The sequence below is a fragment of the Electrona antarctica genome (assembly GCF_951216825.1).
Source record: "Electrona antarctica genome assembly, chromosome: 16".
NCBI classification, from domain to species: Eukaryota; Metazoa; Chordata; class Actinopteri; order Myctophiformes; family Myctophidae; genus Electrona; species Electrona antarctica.
In genome coordinates this window covers 18,915,094-18,934,812 of record NC_136797.1, presented here as the reverse complement: position 1 = coordinate 18,934,812, position 19,719 = coordinate 18,915,094, and the positions used below count along the sequence as shown (strand labels likewise).

Sequence of the window (19,719 nt, the reverse complement as noted above, 5' to 3'; positions counted from 1 at the left end):
TATACGTGTTATGACATGTGTGTGCACACTGCACGTGATTGTGTTTCCACAAGTAGTGTGTGTGTTCACAATATGTGTGCATACTATCTGTGACAGTACATAAGGCTGTGAGTTTTGTGTCAGCATTGAAATGGTGATGGCAGTGGCAATGAAATGAACCTTAACTGCTCCCGATGGGCAGGTCGGTACCTTCCTTGCATGGTTTGCTTTGTGAATGTGTGTGTGAATGGGTCCTAGAGAACAGCAGACCATTTACCATTGCACGTGGGTGTGCATGTGTGTGCTGGGATGTGCGCCACACTGGTGTGTGTAACCACCTTCATTCTAACATGGGTCTCCCACTCATCCACTGCAGAAACCATTAACATTGAAAGTAAACCGCTATACTCTTCTCCTGGGTCCACACATAAAAACATAATACAAACATAACAGACTGTGTGTGTGTGTGTGTGTGTGTGTGTGTGTGTGTGTGTGTGTGTGTGTGTGTGTGTGATTGTCCGTCTCCGGAGAGTCTTCTCAACACCAACGTCTATAAAGCTCTCTATGACATGTCATTACAGCCCATTACCACTGACCGAGTGACCGTCATGGTACCTACCCATACAGAGCGCATCCTCTCTGCTCCTCTCCATCATGCTCTGTTCTCCCTTCTTTGCTTCATCCCTTTCTCTTTGCTTTACTCTTTTCTCCCAGCTGTTTTCAGATACAGTAAAATCTTCACTGTTACTTCATCATCGTCATCGTAACCTTTATTTCAACTCGGGGTACAGTTGAGGGGCTTTAACTAAGAGTTTACGAATGTAACGAAATGGCATCTGGCCTACAGTATTTCTTACCTAAAACGTATAGGTCATTTACAAATAAGCTGCCAGACATGAGCATTCAGTGTCTGTTCTGCCTGCCTGTTCAGCTCGGAGACCACGGACACATCCGTTTCGCAATAAAACGGAACGATAGGAATCACTGCAGTTGCTGGCATGAATTCAGAGCGAGGGTCCATTTCTACAACTAAACAAACTCTCTGGACGTTACTGTGCACTGCGCTTACTGTGTAGATATTCTTTAGAGATTCTGGTGTTTTTCATGGTGGAAAACAGGGAAGCCACACCGTTATTAGACCCCATCTTGTGTTATTTAGACCTCTCATTTTTATTTTTATTTTTATTTATAGACTGGGACAGGAAACCAAGGGCAGAGAGGATGAATGAAATGCAATGCAGGTTTTCTCCCGGAATTGAATTGTGACCATTATGTGGTCGACACACTAACCGGTCAGCTACAGGTGCCCCCAAGCTTTGTATTATCAAAAGAGACGAAATGTGATGCATGATTGCACATTTTTTGTTCTGCTGAGGACTATGTGTATTTTATTGTCCCATAATTCTTTCCATAATGATCAGATTTCCCCTGACAGATCAATAATTTGTAAACATCTCATCTTATATCTAATCCTTCATTCTCCACTGATTTATCTCTAATCGTTGTTTCATTTTGTTGCCTCTCTTGTACCCTGCTTATCTCCCTCTTGCTCACTATTCTACCCTTCATGCACTATTTTTACACTTCTTGCTCCAATACTTCCCCTCCTCTTCCTCGTCCCTCATATCATCTAGTGCAATCTACTGCAAATCAGACCAATCATTCAATATCAGCGAGGAGCATTTTCCATCACCATCTGATGCATCGATAAAGACGTTTCACAATGTAATTTTCTTGTATTGTATTGGCTTTTTGAAGCCTTCATATTTCAACGCCAATGCACCTTCATAGCCGACTTCAATAATGTTCTAATAAGAATAACTTCACTTCTAGTACAGTACTACAGGCTGCAATACACGCAATATGGGTTCTCCCACAAAAAGCACAGTCCTGCAAATGTGATAGCACATCCATTCCATTGTCTCATTACAGATATGTTGTCACGTTTGGTTGTGGTTAACCTCAGGGTTTTAGGGCTTAGATGCACTTTAGTGATTTTATTTGATCACGATTAGGATTTGGACCGTGTATCCACCAATGTGCTGTGTTACCAAAGCATTAACAGTATAAAAAGCAATAACAATTAACGTAATGATATCTCTGAAAGATAATCTCTCTCCCTATGGGGACAAACCTGCCGTACAGGCGTACACCGTGCCATTTTTGACATCTTCAACACATCTAGCCAATCTCTTATGGCCTCTTCTCTCCCCTGTGTTTTCTGTCTCGTCTCTCCAACTTTACAACTGCCCTCCCTGTCTTTGTGTCTCACCTTCTACTGTACACCTCTCACCCTCTGTGATGCTTGTGCACACACACGCACACGCACACGCACACGCACACACACACACACACACACACTTCTTGCCCTCAGCAGTGATTTTCTCTTCTCCACTTCAAAGCAGATGGGAAGGAGAGGAGAGGTGTTCTAGAGGTCACAGGAAGCCTGCTGTTTCTCCTAGGCTAACAAGCGCGAGCGCACGCACGCACGCACGCACGCACGCACGCACGCACGCACGCACGCACGCACGCACGCACGGGCACGCACGGCAGCTGTGTGCACTCACACACAAATGTCAATACATTATGTTGCCCAGTATGTTGGTATGGCTATCTTGGTTGTGATTTAGATTTGTTTATGACCAATAAGTGCAGAGTAAAGAAACAAAAAGCCGGCCTGGGCCATGGCTCAGCGGTCCAGGCACCTTGGCTGGTAATCCAGTCTGGCAGTGTGCCGCGGGTTCGACTCCCGATCCCGACGGCCTTTACTGCATGTCTTCCCCCCCATCTCTCTCCCTATTTCCTGTCAGCCTACTGTCTGTCCCTCCATAAAAATATAAAATAAAGGCGAAAGCCACAAAAAAAACATTTAAAGAAACAAAAAGCCATCTAAAAATCTAAAGTATAACATAGACCCCTGCTGCTACATACTGTATTACTTAATTAAAACTACTAAGCTAGTAATGGTTAGTTTGTCATTAGTTTGTGTGCACACAGAGATAGTTATAGATTTCCTTTATACATCTCTGATGGAAACATTTTGACAATTGAATGTAAATGTAAAATGTAAATTAAAAGACCCCTAAATGAAATGGTATGAGCCAGTAATTAATGTAGATGCATTTTAACTGTTCTCATCAGTGACTTGTAGGCTTAATTGTTCGTTGTCTGTTTGTATTTCATCGTAACTCAAGAAGAGAAATGTCCCGCACTCGCAAATGGAGATAAAATCTGTCTGGTGTACTCAACAGACGAGTTGCCCATCTGGGCTTCATGTTTCAGTACAAAAGGAACGGGAGACAGTAACTCATTTCAACAGTCCCACAACTCTGGTAGGTGCTGTACAGTCAAATTGCACGTTAATTACACAATGATCTGCAATTTCTTTTTCATATGTTGGAAAAATGTTTGCCTATAATCCAGAATAGGGAGGTTGAAAGTGGTTCTAGATTTTACCGTGGTATGTGATACATCACTTTGACAATAAAACGATTACAAGCACACTATTTTTCAACAGCGAAAGAACTGCACTGTACCTGTACAGCAGCAGCCCCGGTATGAGATATGATTGTGTGTGCCATGCCAGCACCCTTTCACCGTATCCAAGCATGACAAAATGAAAATGGAAATGCATGCCGTGCTGTGCCAGCGTGGCTCCAGTGCGGTACAGATGTTCAGCGGAAACGGGCACAGATACGTTAAAGCCCACGGCACAGTGGTGGAAGTACTCACATGTTTTACTTAAGTAAATGTAAATGTACTGTACTCTGAATTCTGAATTAAAAAATGTACTTGAGTAAAAGTACAAAAGTATTGGCATCAAAATGTACTTAAAAGTACCAAAAGTAAAAGTACTCATTGTGCAGAATGTCCCATTTCATAAGTTCAAAATCTGTAAGTGAGCTTAGTAGATCTGCTATTTTCAAATGGCCGGAATATATATAATATATCATCATTTTTGCGACCATGGTCGAGATCATGGAATTCACAAAGCCATGCCAGACCTCCCGGTCCTTTATTACCATCCCCAGTTCCTGCCTACTGATGCATGTGTCTCCCCCTACAGTTTTCTACCTCTAAACTGTGTTCTTCTGGATTGGACTAGTGAAGAAACACAGGGATGGTTGCCGTATATTAGAGAAGTCGATGGGTGAGATTTTGCGCTCTCATTAGAAGGCGGATGGATATAAGTGCCATCCAGCCGTTTCTCTAATTTCTTTGAAAGTGTCCATGTCTCGGAGCCACAGAGTAGAATCGGCTCGACGGTCGTCCAAAATATTTTTTACTTTGAACCTCTTACTAGTATTGCAAAATGGAAATACTCCAGTAAAGTAAAAGTACCTCAAAATTGTACTTAAGTACAGTACTTGAGTAAATGTACTTAGTTACTTTAACACCACTGGTGGTGTGGCCATTCAACCTCATGGCACGTGCCCAACAACAGCAGTATATGCACATGGCCCTTTGTAGTTTGTCCTGAATATGGCACTGTACCGGTATGTCCACCGCTTGTGGGCATACAAAGCATATGTGAGTGGCACTGGCAGGTGGCACTCATATGTCAACACACTGTAAATATTGTGTTTTGGGCCCGGGCCAACCGCTGTGGTGGTCCGAGCACCCTAGGCTGCAATTATGCCAGCCAGACAGCATGTCGCAGCCGGTTCAAATCCTGATCCCGACGACCTTTGCTGCGTGTCACTCCAAATCTCTCTCCGCATTTCCTGTCAGTCTATTGTCCTATCAATAAATGCATAAAAGCCCCAAAATCAATCTTACATAAAAATATATATATATATATATAATAATTCACATTTTATCACATGTGCACTGCTCCATACCACTATGCTGTTCCTTCTTTTTGCTATTGTCAAAGAGACAAAGTAATAAACAAATACAATTGTTTCTTATGAAGTAGAATGTACACTATATGCCAATGTTTTGGAATCATTTTCTTTGAGCAAGTGAAGACGCACAGGTGTTTTGAATTATTTGATCTGTGTACGTGTATATTTCACCAACGCACCTGTCCAGCTACAGTAGCTATACACTTCAAAAACAATGCTCAGTCTACATTTTACTGGACATAAAATGTGTCTTATCCTCCTGTATCCATCCTGTGTAAGTGTGTATTGTGTGAAAGAAGTTGGAAATGACTGCTCTAGAGGTTTAAATTAAGATATTTGCACACAAAAAAGAAAACAATGTAAAACGTCATTTCAGCAAAATTCCCAAAGATACTCTAGTTATAATTTGCTGGGATATTTTTTGGCCAAGGCAGTAGTAGTTGCAGAAGCATACATTCATGTAACGAAACACATAATCCTCCCTCCCCTCTAATCTAAAATGGGTTTAACATCTGCATGTTTTCTCCAGATGTGTGTTTATGATGCTCTGTTGAACTCCACGGGGTGCATAAAAAAAGACTGGGAGAATGGGGGGTGACAGAGAGGGATGGGGGAAATGATACGAGATAGGGCTGGGCGATATGAAGACAAATAAATGTCACCATAACCAGAAGACCTTATATCAATAACGATAAATATCATGACATGTGCTTAGGTATGAAAAATCACACGTCAAATACAGCATGATCATCACATTGGACTGCATAGTGAGAAGGAAGTCAGCTGGGATTCTCAAGTCGAGTGTGTCGGGCAAACAGGGAGGAAGGAAAAACTAAACCTGAATCCTGGGAAAGAAACGGAGAAAAACAAACAGAGAAGAGAAGAGGAGAGGAGAGGAGAGGAGAGGAGAAGAGAAGAGAAGAGAAGAGAAGAGAAGAGAAGAGAAGAGAAGAGAAGAGAAGAGAAGAGAAGAGAAGAGAAGAGAAAACATAAGAGCAGAGAAGATGAGACAAGGAGTGAGTTGAGGAATGGGGCGGGATGCCGGGTAGAAAACGAGAGATGAAACAAACCATCTGGAACATGATCCTAAAAAGAGCTTCTGTGTTTCCTCAATGTCTTATTTAGTGTCAGAGCGTCGGTTATACTGCCAAGAGCGACTGTGTGAGGGTGTGTGTGTTACTTTCAGCATGTCTGTCATCATGTGAACATGGACAGAACACACAAGTCCATACACCCGTTGCCAGTTTGCTATACTGTGTACTGCACTGTGCAGCCCTGTCTTATGAATATTAAACATGATAACAATCATCAACAATGGTGGACCCCCAAATTATAATGGAAAAACTGACAGATTTATTTTGTCTGCTTTCACCGTCAGACACAATGAAAACATATTTATTAATCAGATCCCCCCCCCCCCCCCATACACACACCCATACACGTCATTCTGTACTATAGCTGAATAAAACATTACTAGATGATAACGGTGTGTTATCAGATCCATATATGATCCGTTTCTGCTGGGATGGTGATTTTCTTATTTCCCCACCATGTTTCATCCCTCCCTCAATCTGTCCATCATCCACCCTGCTTCCAGCCGTATACAGCATGCAGATGTGATGACACACACACACACACACACACACACACACACACACACACACACACACACACACACACACACACACACACACACACACACACACACACACACACACACACACACACACACACACACACACACACACACACACACACACACACACACACACACACACACACACACACACACACATCATGTCTTCATTAATATGATTGTATAGGGCTGCTTCCGTCAGCACTATCTCTCTGGAGTCTACACACATGGAGAACGGGCCGTGACAGCGCTACACAGGGGTGTAGTTGAAAACCGCTGTGGTCAGCCATATTGTTTGAGCGCGTATAATATAGGATGTGTGTTGGGTTCAGCAACATGAATAGTATGGGAGATTGTTCCATATGGATAGGAAAAAGGCAAATTAATTCTCCATTTAAAAACAGAGGACTTGTAAGTTGTTATGACCCAAGGGGGAATGAAAAGGGAATTACATTTTCTTTTGCCCTCTCTCTCTCTCTCTGAAGCTACAGAGACACTGGAAGATGGGGAGAAAGATGGGGAAAGAGAAAGTTAGAAAACAGGACCTAGGGATGACGGAGAAGCGGCTAACTAATTATTTTGCGTATCTGTGTGTGGGTGCACCCGATTGTGTGTGTGTGTCTGTGTGTGTGTGTGTGAGACACCCCCCCCCCCCCCCCCCCCACACACACACACACACACACAAAAGGGTATACAGTATATACATAATTACATATGACCCTTTTCATCAACAAAATGCACATTCGATGGTGTGAACAACCTCCATTATTCCAATTCTGGATAATGATTCCCTAATTAGCCATCGCACGGGGAATACTTTTTAAGTGGAAATTCAATTCACGTCTTGAGCATAAGATATTCCAGGGTGAATACCAATGTCTTATTCATGAATTCAATTTGCCTGCTAATAACAACCTGGAGGTTCGGGGGAAATGGAAATGAACTTTGGCCTGGAACGGGAGAGGACTGGAGAGGAGGAGGGTTTTTATTTTTTTCCGGGGTGTAATGTCACACATCTCAATAAGGTCATTCCATCCACTCTTCAGTCTCTGGAAAACGGCAGCAGAGGTTGTTGTTGTTCCGAGGTCGTACTGTACATATATATCTGTTATTTTCGGCACACGACCCTGCCGTAAAGCGGAGTATAAATTAGGCGTAACCCTTCCACTCCTCTCCTGTCTTGGCAGCCCCCTTTCTTCCCGTCTCAAGTGTCCTTTCCTTTCCTCTCCTGCCCTCTCCACTTCTCTGCCTCCTCTCCAACCTTTTCGCTGCCACGCTGCTGCACTCCTCTCTCTCCCTTCTTTTCTCTCCTCCTCGCCTGCCCTTTATTCTCCTTTCTGCATCTACCCCATCTGCTCTCCTCTCCCCCCCACCCCTCACCCTCTTGTCTCCTCTCCTCTACCCCTCACCCTCTCGTCTCCTCTCCTCTCCCCCCCACCCCCACTCACCCCCTCGTCTCCCTGCCCCTGCCCTTCATCTCATCACCTCTTTATTACCTTGCTGGACAACGGAGACTCAACATTCAAGATCGTTACGTACTTTATACTTTATACAGTATAAAGTACAACAGAGTAAATATTATTGGTTTTCAGGCTCATGTTTGACCTTGCAGCGGCAAGAAAAGACAGAATTATAATAGCATAAAGACTCCTATTGCAGGTGTGTGTGTGTGTGTGTGTATGCGCGTGTGTGCGCGCACGCAAACATGCGTGTGAGCTGTTGAATACCGTCAACATTATATAATTATCATCATAACGCAACTCTATATAGGCTACCCACAAGTTACATTTATCAAAGCAGAATTGTACAACTACCTACATAAAGTACTTCACACACACTTTACTTTTAGTACGTAAATAAATAAATAATCTGGCCCTGACCAACCTCTAGGAGTCACCTTCTTCCCCTGCTGGCTCCTGCCCACCCGTGAACACGGCCAATTGTGTCTGCTGGAGCACCCAGCCAGCCCCGAGGCACCGCGGAGGAATCAAATCAATGCCCACCACCTGCTCGCTCCACGGTGGTGGGCAGGACCTTCACCCCTGCACCGCCGTGCCCCTGGCCCGTACTCTGCTGCAAACGTGTGGTCTGAAGTAGGAAGAGGAACAAGAGAGAGACTCACCCCATTCCTTGGGTACGCGACCCAGCCCAGGTCTCCGGCCACAGAGCGAGAATCCAGTAGGTTCACTGTGGAAACACACACACACAATTGTTTTGGCTCATTATTTTGTGGTACACAAAAACGTTATATACTATACTGTAATTTATGAGTAAACCACACTTTCAAGATTTTTCAAAAATAGCAGATGTACACGGTACAAGCGTTGTGGGCTTGTACATTTGCTATTTTTTAATATGCAACGCTAAAATCTAAAATGACACTTTCCCAGTTTCAGTGGGTTAACTAAGATCTTGTTTTGGTCTGCTATACTCAAACAAAGGTCCACAATATACACGGTACTGTAATTTATGATGAACTAAAACCATGTTTTGCTTTTTGCTATACGCAAGTCCTGTTAGAATGAGGTTTGTTCAAATGCTCTGCTTCATAAATATATGAACCAGTTTACAATTCCATTGGTCGTTGCAAATTCCAGGATTTTTCGAGGATCCGAGAGCACGTTTCGCAACCATAGTCCCAATTAAAACAACGTGTACACACCATTTGGCTAATCAACCACAGAAGACCAAAGAACCTCATAAATGTCATTGATATCCAAGCACACCAGCTGTTGTTTACAATACTCTTGGTACCATTTGAACCCTGATTACCTGTGTTGTAAAATACGTGATGATGATACACATTATCAACTTCTCCCATTTTGTCAATAGCCAAGCACACAGTCTCAGTCACAGACAGCCAGACAGCCACACAGTAAAATCCTCTTAAGAGAGTTCAAATGGAATAAATTGGACATGTTTATTTAGTTGTATTTTACAGTACTTTACTACTTGCATTACTGTCTCTCTGCACTGCAGTGACACATGCATGTCACACACACACACACACACACACACACACCTTCAATGCATGCATTGACACATGCAAGTACACAAGCCTATTAGGGTGAACATGTGTACACACACACGCGTACAGTATACACACACACACACACACACACACACACACACACACACACACACAGACACAGAGTATATGGTGAGCACATGTGCACGTGCAACACGGCTGCTCTTCTCCTGGTCTGCTCTACAGACATTAATAAAAGATGTCCTTAGGAGGTGATTAGACATCTAATTAGGCCATAAAGAACAGATAAGTGATGCTGAACTAGATCATGAAGGGTAGGTTAACTCTCTCAGTCTATCAGTTAACATCAAACCCCTTTTAAACAAGGTTACAATCTCCATTCTCATTATCATTAACTGTGAAAAAGTGGCTTAAATCAGACATAATCCTCAATGTCAAACCTTTAATACTTTGAACACCTGTGTGACTATTCTGGGGTGAACCTTGCCAAAGACAGCCAATCTACAAGCTCACTGCTACTTTTTGCCGAAGATAATTGGTGTCCAAGTATGGTTATAACTCAGGTCTGTTCTACAAAGAATAGGGGGTTTAAGTGGTTAATGTATAGAAACACTCTCCTTTATGGTCTGTGATGAGTCTGACTGTTGTTTACAAGATGACTGTTGTTTACAAGTGGCAGTTATTCTGTTGATTTAATAACCTGCCCCAGTGTGTTGCTATAAATCTTCATAACTAAAAGTGGCTACGGCTAATCTCTTGAGGAAGTACACTGTTCCAAATCCTTTTTGTTAGCATGATGATCAAGTGATCAAATCAAACAGTGGCATCCATTGCCTGGCAACATTTCAACAACTGTTGTATAAACTATTATTTGACCAGTGGCTGTGATGAATTAATGTTCTAACACATGATGCATTACTAATATAATCTTGTCTAAGAGGTTTTTCCAGCCTGCTACTGATGAAAGCAACGAGGAAATGTTCTATCACACGTTTTCTTTGTAGGTCCTCTGACAGCTACTCTTAATGTCTCCTTTCCTCTGATCAAACATGGGCTTGCACAAACTGCGTCTCTCTCTCTCTCTGAAGTGGGATTTGTCCAAACTAAATTATTATCAGCAATCAAACTGTCAGGTTTTAAACTCCCTTGTGTGCTCTGCTGGCCCAGGCACCCCCCCCCCCCCCCCCATGATGGGAAGCAGAGTTATTTGTGCACCATCAATGTCCTTTTTTTAAAATAATTTGATTGTCTTTTCATCATTTTATTTTATTTGTTACATTTTTTGCGTTACACCCAGAGGTCGACTGTGCTTGACTCCAAAGCCACCACTCACTCACTTCACATTATGGTGTGATCTTTACTGATGGGAGACACTAGCAAGCCCTAATTGAGATGCATGACATTTGGCACAGCATCAAGCTGTTGATGCTCACAAATTGATCAATTAAAATGGGAATTGATTTGCTGGAGGGCAATGAATTAGCGGCACAGAGTTTCCTCCAACAGCCCTTTGTCAGCAGCAGAAATACAATTACAATATGTTGACACTGAAATGAGTTGTCTCAGGTGTTTTGCTCACAAGCTACACTGTTTCATCATCCTCATCAATGAACAAATAACAGTAATCTCATTGCTGTCAAAGCTGTCTTGGTTTGGGGGCCCTACATTCTTCTGTTAAAGGAGCAGGTCACCCATTTTCAACCTCATCTTCATATCATTTGTCCTTACAAATGCTCATTATACGACGGCACCGTTTCTGTGTCTCAGGTGTGGTCTCATGTGTTCAGAAACCATGCCTAGCAATAGGGCTGGGCGATATGGTGACAAATATCGCTGCGATGATACAATGTCTCCATGATGTGCCTTTTCAGAGAGATCATAGATTGTGATACACTGAGGGAACCATGTCAAATTCCTGTTGAATTGTTAATACAGAGATTAATTGCAGAATTCATTAAAACCTGGTTGAAATTGTATTTTGGTCTAAATGGTCTGTTTCTCCTTTTTCATTTGGGTTTTGTTACCTTGTAGTGGTTGTACTGTTAACTCTTTTTTCCCCCAAGTCCGTATATATATATATATACGGACGTCGATGCTAGGTGGCGTCATATCCCAGGTCCGTATACGTACCCCAACGTATACTCTTCTATATAAAGCTTTTGACATTGGTCCGGTTCCTATAGCAACGCCCCACCGTTCGAACTATGGGATTGCAAATATAGGGCTCCATTTTCGTCACCGCTAAACCCCTTATCCCTAAACTTCTTTGTCTTTTTTTACTATTTTGCTAAACATTTTTGAATAGTTAAAATGGCCGGTCTACAAGCTCACAACGTGCCGATGTAGATTGGCTAGTTGAACTATTCAAAATGTTTTTCAAAATAGTAAAAAAAAAAGGCAAAGAAGTTTAGGGATAAGGGGTTTAGCGGTGACGAAAATAGAGCCCATAATCTCAGTGCAAACCAGTTGAAAGGAGGATTTTCAAACCTCTATAAATCGGACTCCAGGATTGCTGTCCTTGGTGGATTCTCTGCCATCCACATTTCGGATTTAATTTGTGCCTTTGTACCGCGACGCTGCCGCCATGTAAAAGCTTCTGACCAAAGGTAAACAGTGTGTGCTTGTTCCAATGTGTAGCGAGTGTATGTAACGAGTTATAGACTATAATCTATTTAAAATTAGTTAATGAGCAAGCCACCAATGTAAATATTATATAATAGTAACACTAACTAGTGAGTAACAATTATAATAGGCTAATATAGCCATGAAATGTCAAATGTTGATTAAAAATGTTCTACAATGTGTAATGTTCCTGATTGATTGGTTCCTGATTTGTCACATGTTCGTGCGCATTCATCTGTAGCCCGTTGACGCTGTTGTTAAGTTGGATATATATGTCGCCAGTACTCTTAACACAGTCGCTTCAGGACGAGAGGTGGTCGCATTTAAACCCTGCTCCTGCTGTTATACAAACCACCACCATTTGGGGCAGCGTACTGCATCTGTACACCTCAACACAGACGGATAAACAGCCTGTCACAGCGCACAACAAAATGACGAGCGTCGGTAATAGTGTAACTTCATGATGGAAAAAATCAGAAGCCGCCACTGGGTAGAGATAGGTAACTTGAAAAATAATACTGATAAGATCGTGGATCCAGTGGCGTATCTACAATAAGGCGAGCCTGTCCAAATCCATACACTGAGGACAAAAACAAGACCTGAGAACTAGTGGACAGTGGACTGGCCATTGCGCATAGAGCGCGACCCTCAATCACCCATATATGTCTGTCTGTATATCTCTTTGAAAACCTTTAGTGCTACTGATTGTGCGCGGGGGGACGACAATTAACACATCTTGCCTGCCCAAAATGTAATTCTTGCCTGCCCAAAATGTAATTCCTGTTAACGCCACTGCGTGGATCGTGACACTGCTTGAAAAAGAACCGTGATATGATATCTGTCCATCCCTACATACCAATGACATGGACATGTCCAGTAGTGAAGAGTCTGAGGACCAATTATATGAAGGTTGAGAATTGGCGAAGTGCTCCTTTAACTATGTAACAGTAAAAACAGACCATTGCATTCAAAGGCAGTGTTCCTACACCGTGTCTAAAGTTAAATTGATTTTGCAATCCTACTTATAAATGAGGGATAATATGAGACAATTCTTTGGCTGTGGATTTCATATTTCTGTCCCCCACATGCTTTCATTTTCACGCTTCTGTTGGAGCTTAGGAAAACCGGCCATTTAGTTAAAACGTTCACAAATTGACATACACACAACTGTAACTGAAGTACAGTAGTAGCCTATCTCTCAAGCGCGCACGCACGCACGCGCACGCACACACACACACACACGCACACACACACACACACACACACACACACACACACACACACACACACACACACACACACAGAACTCCCCATGTTGCTGCCATTAATTGTCACAGTCACTGCTTACGGTCTGCTGTGCACTGTTCCCCAAATGGACCGCCTGGTCCATTTTTACGCTCTGAGTTAAATGAAAACGGAGGACTTACAGCGTGCCTCCTGCTGTGAGACACCAGGCAACACTGTGTAGTGGCACAGATTTTAAAGACAAGTACTAACAAATAGAAGAATGTACTAAATATACATACTGCAGTACTGCCAGCCAGGACAACACTTCCCTCGTGGGATCAATGAAGATTTAGTACTATATATATACACAACACACTGGTTCTCAACTCATTTCACCCTGGAACTCCTGGTTGTTAATTCAACTCTAAGAGTGCAAAACATATAAATGTATCCAAATTATGGCTCCATTTTGTTACTAATGTATAGACTCAGGATTCAACAGTGAAGTCAGGAACAGTAGCCTAAATCAAGTTTGCCAATATAACAAAAGACACAAAACAAATGACACAAAAGACAGTATGCTCTCATATTGTCACTGTCGGGTGGATATCATGTATGTCTAAAACTGTTATTTTTCAAGAAAAAACAAACATGCGTTCCAATGTATGTTGAAACCAAATGTAGGCCGAGTATCAGGCTAAATAGTTTGTGTGCACTGTGCAGTGTGAAAATGGAATTTAAGAGGTTGACACAATTTTGCAGCGAGGGCTAAAGTCCCCTGTGGTTCCTCGAGGATGTCTCAAGAAAACTGCAGAAGTGCGCTATTAGACTGCATATCATAGCACAGTAAGAGACTATTCAATAATGGTTACTTTAATCTGGGCCTTCACTCTCCCCCACAGTTCTGAGTGCTACACAGTGATTAGGCTCTCTTTTGTTAACAAAGGCTCCCTGCATGGCCAGTGTGTGTTGTTGAATGAGGTGTGTACTACACGACAGTGGTTATCAAAGTGGGGGGCTGGGGGCCGTATTTTATACTAGACTGGTGCCCGGCTGTAGAGCACCGAGTCGGTAACAATTGAAGTTGGAGATCCATTCCCCACCCAGCTATGCAATAACCGGTTTGTTGTACCCATGTCATGTCAGAGTACCCATTCCACCCATCTGTCTGTGTCCCTTTTATGCCCATATATGGAGATGTCTGTATCTGTCTCTCTGTGTCCCTTTATTCCTATATGGAGTTCTGTGTAAGGCATGGCCAAATATGGAGTGTTGTGATGTCAGAACAGGCCAGCTCCAGTCCATACTGTATATATGGAGCCTGGGCAGGGGCCTTTTGTGGCGGTTCTGGACAACAGTGGGTCCGACCGACTCGACACCGGGTACTGCACTCCCTGTGGGGGTGTGGAACGTGTGTGTCGTATTTTACATACGTACAGACAGACAGACGTACAGAGACATGGTGCAACTGCATTTATAGATATATACCCTATAAATAGAGGGTGTGAGCATGCATAAAGTGAGTGACAAAGCGAGTGTCAAAGTGAGTTTAATGTTGTTTAATGCAATCAGATAGGACCTTTCCATTTGGATGTATGGGCTTTGGGCTATCAAGGCCAAAAAGTAAAAAAATGCCACTCAGTAGGCGTTCCGGGTATGATGATGATGTCACGCTCATACCCTCTATAATTTTATTTCAATTTAAATGCAAATCACCTTTTTAAGCCATGGGAGGCCGCAGCCAGAGGCTATGGAAGTTGCATCGATATATCATTCTCCCATTTCTATTGCTGTGGTAATGCCAAATGTAGGCTATAGGACAGAATTAACACAAGACAAAGTACATTAGGTGGCTAGTGGCTACACAGCAAAATCTGCAGGGTTAATTTATCCATTTGTAACTATGACCCGTAGGGTCAAATGTTAACCAAAACCAAACAGACCTGTAGTGTGGTTACCTTTGTGCTCTCAGAGTTCAAGCTCCAAGCCAGAACGCCAGTGTACAATAGATATAGTTCTACACAATAGGACTAGTAGGCTACATCTGCAGTGGATGGAGGTGGTCTCCATGCTCTTCCACTGAGAAAGGTAGATCCTGTGTTGAGTGTTCAGGTAAGAACAGAGTGGTTATTGCCTGAAGCTCAAAGCACAATATCTTCCCTGCTCAAGCGGGTGTTCTGTCTTTGTGGTAGACATTTCGGAGATTTCCACTTTTAAACATTCACTGTCCAACTCGCATCAGCTGCACAGAGGCAGCCCAAAGCAGCCGTCTCGTCTTTTAAGAGGCACAACTTCCATCAATACCGTCACCTTAAAAGTGATCGTTTCCCAAGACATCATTCTCCGTGTGTGTGTGTGTGTGTGTGCGTGCACTAATTACCCTCTAGTCTAGACATAGTAGGCTACAGTATAGACTTTCCGTCTGAGGACCAACCATCAGCATACTTCAGTCCATGCAGGTCTGCTGTACAGTGCATCACATTTCTAAGGATCATTTCAACAATGTTTTAGTGGTTGTTACTGGTGTTATATAATTTGGCATTGTACTACTGACCTAAAGTCATTAGGAGATTTGGTGCTGTAGTACGCTGCTAGAGTTTTCACTTAATGATGGTGTGCGCACAGGCTTGATAAACTGGCACAGATTTTCAGTCTTTTTTTCTCTGCAATTATGATGACCTAAAGTCCTTCAGATATGAGTGCTGCAATATCATGCACAATCTCTTTCCCCAAGAAGACTGAATGGCTACACATTAAAATCGTCAGTTTTCATTTATCAATTTGTAAATGAGACTGTGTACAAAATGTTAACCAAAAGTAACCATGGGTCCATTTGTACAGTCTCAGAGTTAAATGGAACACTTAATTAGGATTTTATGGTGCAGCCAGATCAATCCTATGCGCTAAAGTGAACAATAATGTGAACACGGAGTCAAATAATAAATCTGCCATGTTATGATAACGGTTAACCACAAGGTGATGTATGTGTCGTCCTTGCACCGTACGGATAGTAGAGCCTTGAACAATGCATTCATTTCAGGCCATTTAAATGCTGTTGCTTCCAGGGACAATAGCTGTGGGAATAAAGCGCTTCTTCCCGTCAGCGTGGGATATAGATTACTGTGTTCCTATGGTGTGTTTTATTATCAGAGATGCATGGTGACAAAACACATTTAGGCACAACAGGTCATGGAGTATAGGCTGTAATTGTTACATTAAAAACAAGAATGTCCAAGAATTTCCAGTTGACAGCCTATGTGTGTATGAGCCCACAGAGATTGTTTTATTTATTTTTTCCCAACAATACAATTTGGTAATAACCTACACAAATATTGCTGAGAAAAGCAATGCAACGAATGAAAATGTAGGGTTAGTTTTTTACTTATTTCATGGTTAGATTGTATTATCAAATAATGCCAACTATTTTAACCAGGCTTGAATCGCGTTTCAAAGAAGTGGCGAAACTCTAGCGTCTGCTGAAATCGTTACATGGCACTGACTGTAGGCTACAAAGGTTGATTTGTTTTATTGTTAGTCTGTACTCTGTATCCTAGTACTGGGACACATAAACGGTCAATCAGACGTAAACAGTTTACAGCTGTCATCGTTAATTATGTGCTAGACAGATGTCTTAATATCGACAACTGCACTGTTAAACGCCGTCGGCCAATCCTCCTGCCAGACTTGCACTTGACCGTGCCAAAACGGGATCGAACCCCATCCACCACAAAAAGAAAAGCCCCCCTAGCTGTCATTCACACGTGTGTATAGTCTCTACTTGATGCGCGAGAGTAATCCCGCGGTTCAAGTAGTCATTCCGTGTCGCTCGCCGAAAGTAGCAGGTCTTTTCTTTACAGAGCTCACAACCCTCGAGGGTGTCGCTCGTGTTGTGAGCTTTGTACAGAAAAGAGGGTGACCCTCGTAGTATAACGGACACATTATACAGGTCTGTCTGCGTTACCTTGATTTGCGGGGATGCACCACGCTCCGAGGACAGCTAGACTCCAAAACCACGTCCACGATGCCCCGAATACCCGAATACAACTCCATCGACCCCGCATGGCTCATCAAAAAAACCCAAAGAAAATAAAAAATAGAGGAACGCGATATCCTAAACAAACATCACAAACATAATCGACAGTAGCGATGGGTCGTCAGCGGCATGAAACGCAGTAATGAAGAGATCATTCATCGGTGTCGCTTTTGTCCCGGCCAGTGAGATACTGGGGTAGGTAGGCACTAGGCAGGCAGCAGCAGCCAGTGTGTGCATGAAGAAAGAGAGCGCTCTGGATTTGGAGAGGCGAACACGCACGGCGCAAAAACTGACAATCTGGGGACGACGCGCGGAGGCGGAGAGAGAGGCTCTCCAAGTCCAATCACGGCTTGAGGTGATTTATTTTTCCTGAAATCACTGCTGCTGTTAGACCACTCAGACCAGAGGTTCTCACACTTTTTCATGTCAAGGAAGGACCGAATGTATTTAGCCCCGGCTGGACCCCCATCTGAACATCATTTTGTACCAGGGACCATAGGCCTACACGAGTTGTGTTGTTAAAATGTTTCAAATAATATATTTGTGTAAAAATAGCAGCTATAGGTTACTAGCTCTCAAGCTATTTGAATAGCCGATACAGGGTTCAACTGATTTTGCTGCAATATTGCATCATTTTGTTGGGGACCAATTACAGTTTACAATTTAGGCATTTAGCAGACGCTCTTAATCCAGAGCAATTTACAGTAAACAAGCACCCCCTGGTACACCCTCAACTCAAGGACCCCTGGGGTCCCCCAGACCCCACTCTGAGAACCCACCTGTTCCACAGTCCACCCCCCCATCCTTGCGCACACAGGCACGCATGGACACACGCACACAAACCAAGCCAAACCAAATGGACTCTTATGGTTCCATTTGTACACTCTCAGAGTTATGTGGGTCCTTGAAATTGAGTTACACACCCGTATACAGGGCCATTTGGAACAGAGTGTAGCAGAGTGTTTCCAGTGAGCCATCATAATAGCAGCACCCAATTTGACCAGAATGGAACAGAGCCTTCATTAGTATCATCGGTAACACCTGTGAAGGAAGTAGGGAAGGGTCGCGAGCATGGAAATGGTTGTGGGTTTGCGTAGATGGTCACACTCCCTCCTACTGGTATAGGGGATATAGTAGGGCTGAGTCGGCCAAGCAAACGTTGCAAAGTTCGCTTGGCCGACTCAGCAGTGTTCGAGTTGCTACCCGATAGGCAGAGAATAGCGAGAGCGTTTGGCCCGACTGCCACTCAAAGTGGCTACTGGCCAATCACAGCGCGTCCTTGCTCAAACCCCCAAGTTCTTTCCAAAATGGCTGCCTGGCATAGAGCCTATTGAAGGTTACGAGTTTAATACCCGCAGCCCAACATCCAGTCATGAGTTACACTGACGAGGTGCCCCTGAGCAAGGCACCACAGTGGAGGACCTCCTACTTGCTTCTTGCCAGAGGTCATTCAGTAGGCCTAAAGCCTGAGGTGATACCAAAACAAGATTAACACTCGCAGAAGGCCAACGATATAGGACAACTCTTGACTTGAACATTCAGTGCACGATCAGAGAAGCGACTTAAAGCTGAAACATGTCCTACTCGGGATTCCAAGCCTAGGTGGGAGATGACATTTCTACCACTCTTCCGAGAGGGAATCCCTGCATACGTGGCCAGGGAAGATAATTAGCTTCTGACAGAACTACTTTTAGGTGTTCTACCCCAGTGGTTCTCAACCTGTGGGTCGGGACCCCCAGAGGGGGTTTCACATAATTTGGGGGAGACAAGGTAAGGACTTTTAATACCCAACAGGCCTACCTAACGAAAATAAATGAAATGAAAAAAGACCACCACTGCATCAAAAGTAATCAAACTACTATAAAAACTCATCAAACATTGTGAATCTGATCTACAAGCTGCGAGCCGTTGTGAACTTGCTGAAAACAAATTGTGGAGCTCTGCTTTTAGTGAATGGACCAAAGATGCCACAAAATGAGGCCCAGAAAGAAAGAAAGAAAGAAAGAAAGAAAGAAACATAATTTTGACAAAAAATGTGTTCATATGCGTGCGTGCAAGTGTTTGTGTGTGGAGGGGGATTCTATCCTAGGCAAAAAGGTACCCTAAGTTAGCCCAGTTAGACCGGCCCTCTACAGGTGCACCTCAGCAATCAGCATTGCTCTGAGTTGGACAAACGCTGACAAATAGTATTAGTGTTGAGGTTATATTACTGAAACTGTTCCTTTTAATCTGTCTAATAGTGTCTATCTATGTATATCATTGCTGTCGGGCAGGAACCTCCTATCTCCAGATTTAACCTTTTTGTGTTCTTTTCCACACAAAAGTATCAAAAGCAGCAAATACAAGCTTGAAACGCAATTTGAGCTTGTAGATCATCTGCTACTTT

At 43.1% G+C, this 19,719-nt stretch overlaps 1 protein-coding gene across 4 annotated transcripts in view; it reads right to left on the bottom strand.

Moving 5' to 3' along the window:
• epha5 (EPH receptor A5) overlaps positions 1 to 19,719 on the bottom strand; it is a gene marked incomplete at its 3' end in the record, with an annotated part of 214,872 nt that overhangs the window by 110,857 nt on the left and 84,296 nt on the right. For 3 of the 4 annotated variants that reach the window (XM_079523690.1, XM_079523691.1, XM_079523693.1), the window contains exons 1-2: positions 17,262 to 17,616; positions 8,585 to 8,649 (exon numbers count right to left, since the gene is read on the bottom strand). In XM_079523690.1, the coding sequence (XP_079379816.1) occupies positions 8,585 to 8,649; positions 17,262 to 17,361 (165 nt within the window). In that variant the 5' untranslated portion in view covers positions 17,362 to 17,616. Of the gene's footprint in view, positions 1 to 8,584; positions 8,650 to 17,261; positions 17,617 to 19,719 lie in introns of those variants that run through there. The other variant, XM_079523692.1, reaches the window with a different exon arrangement.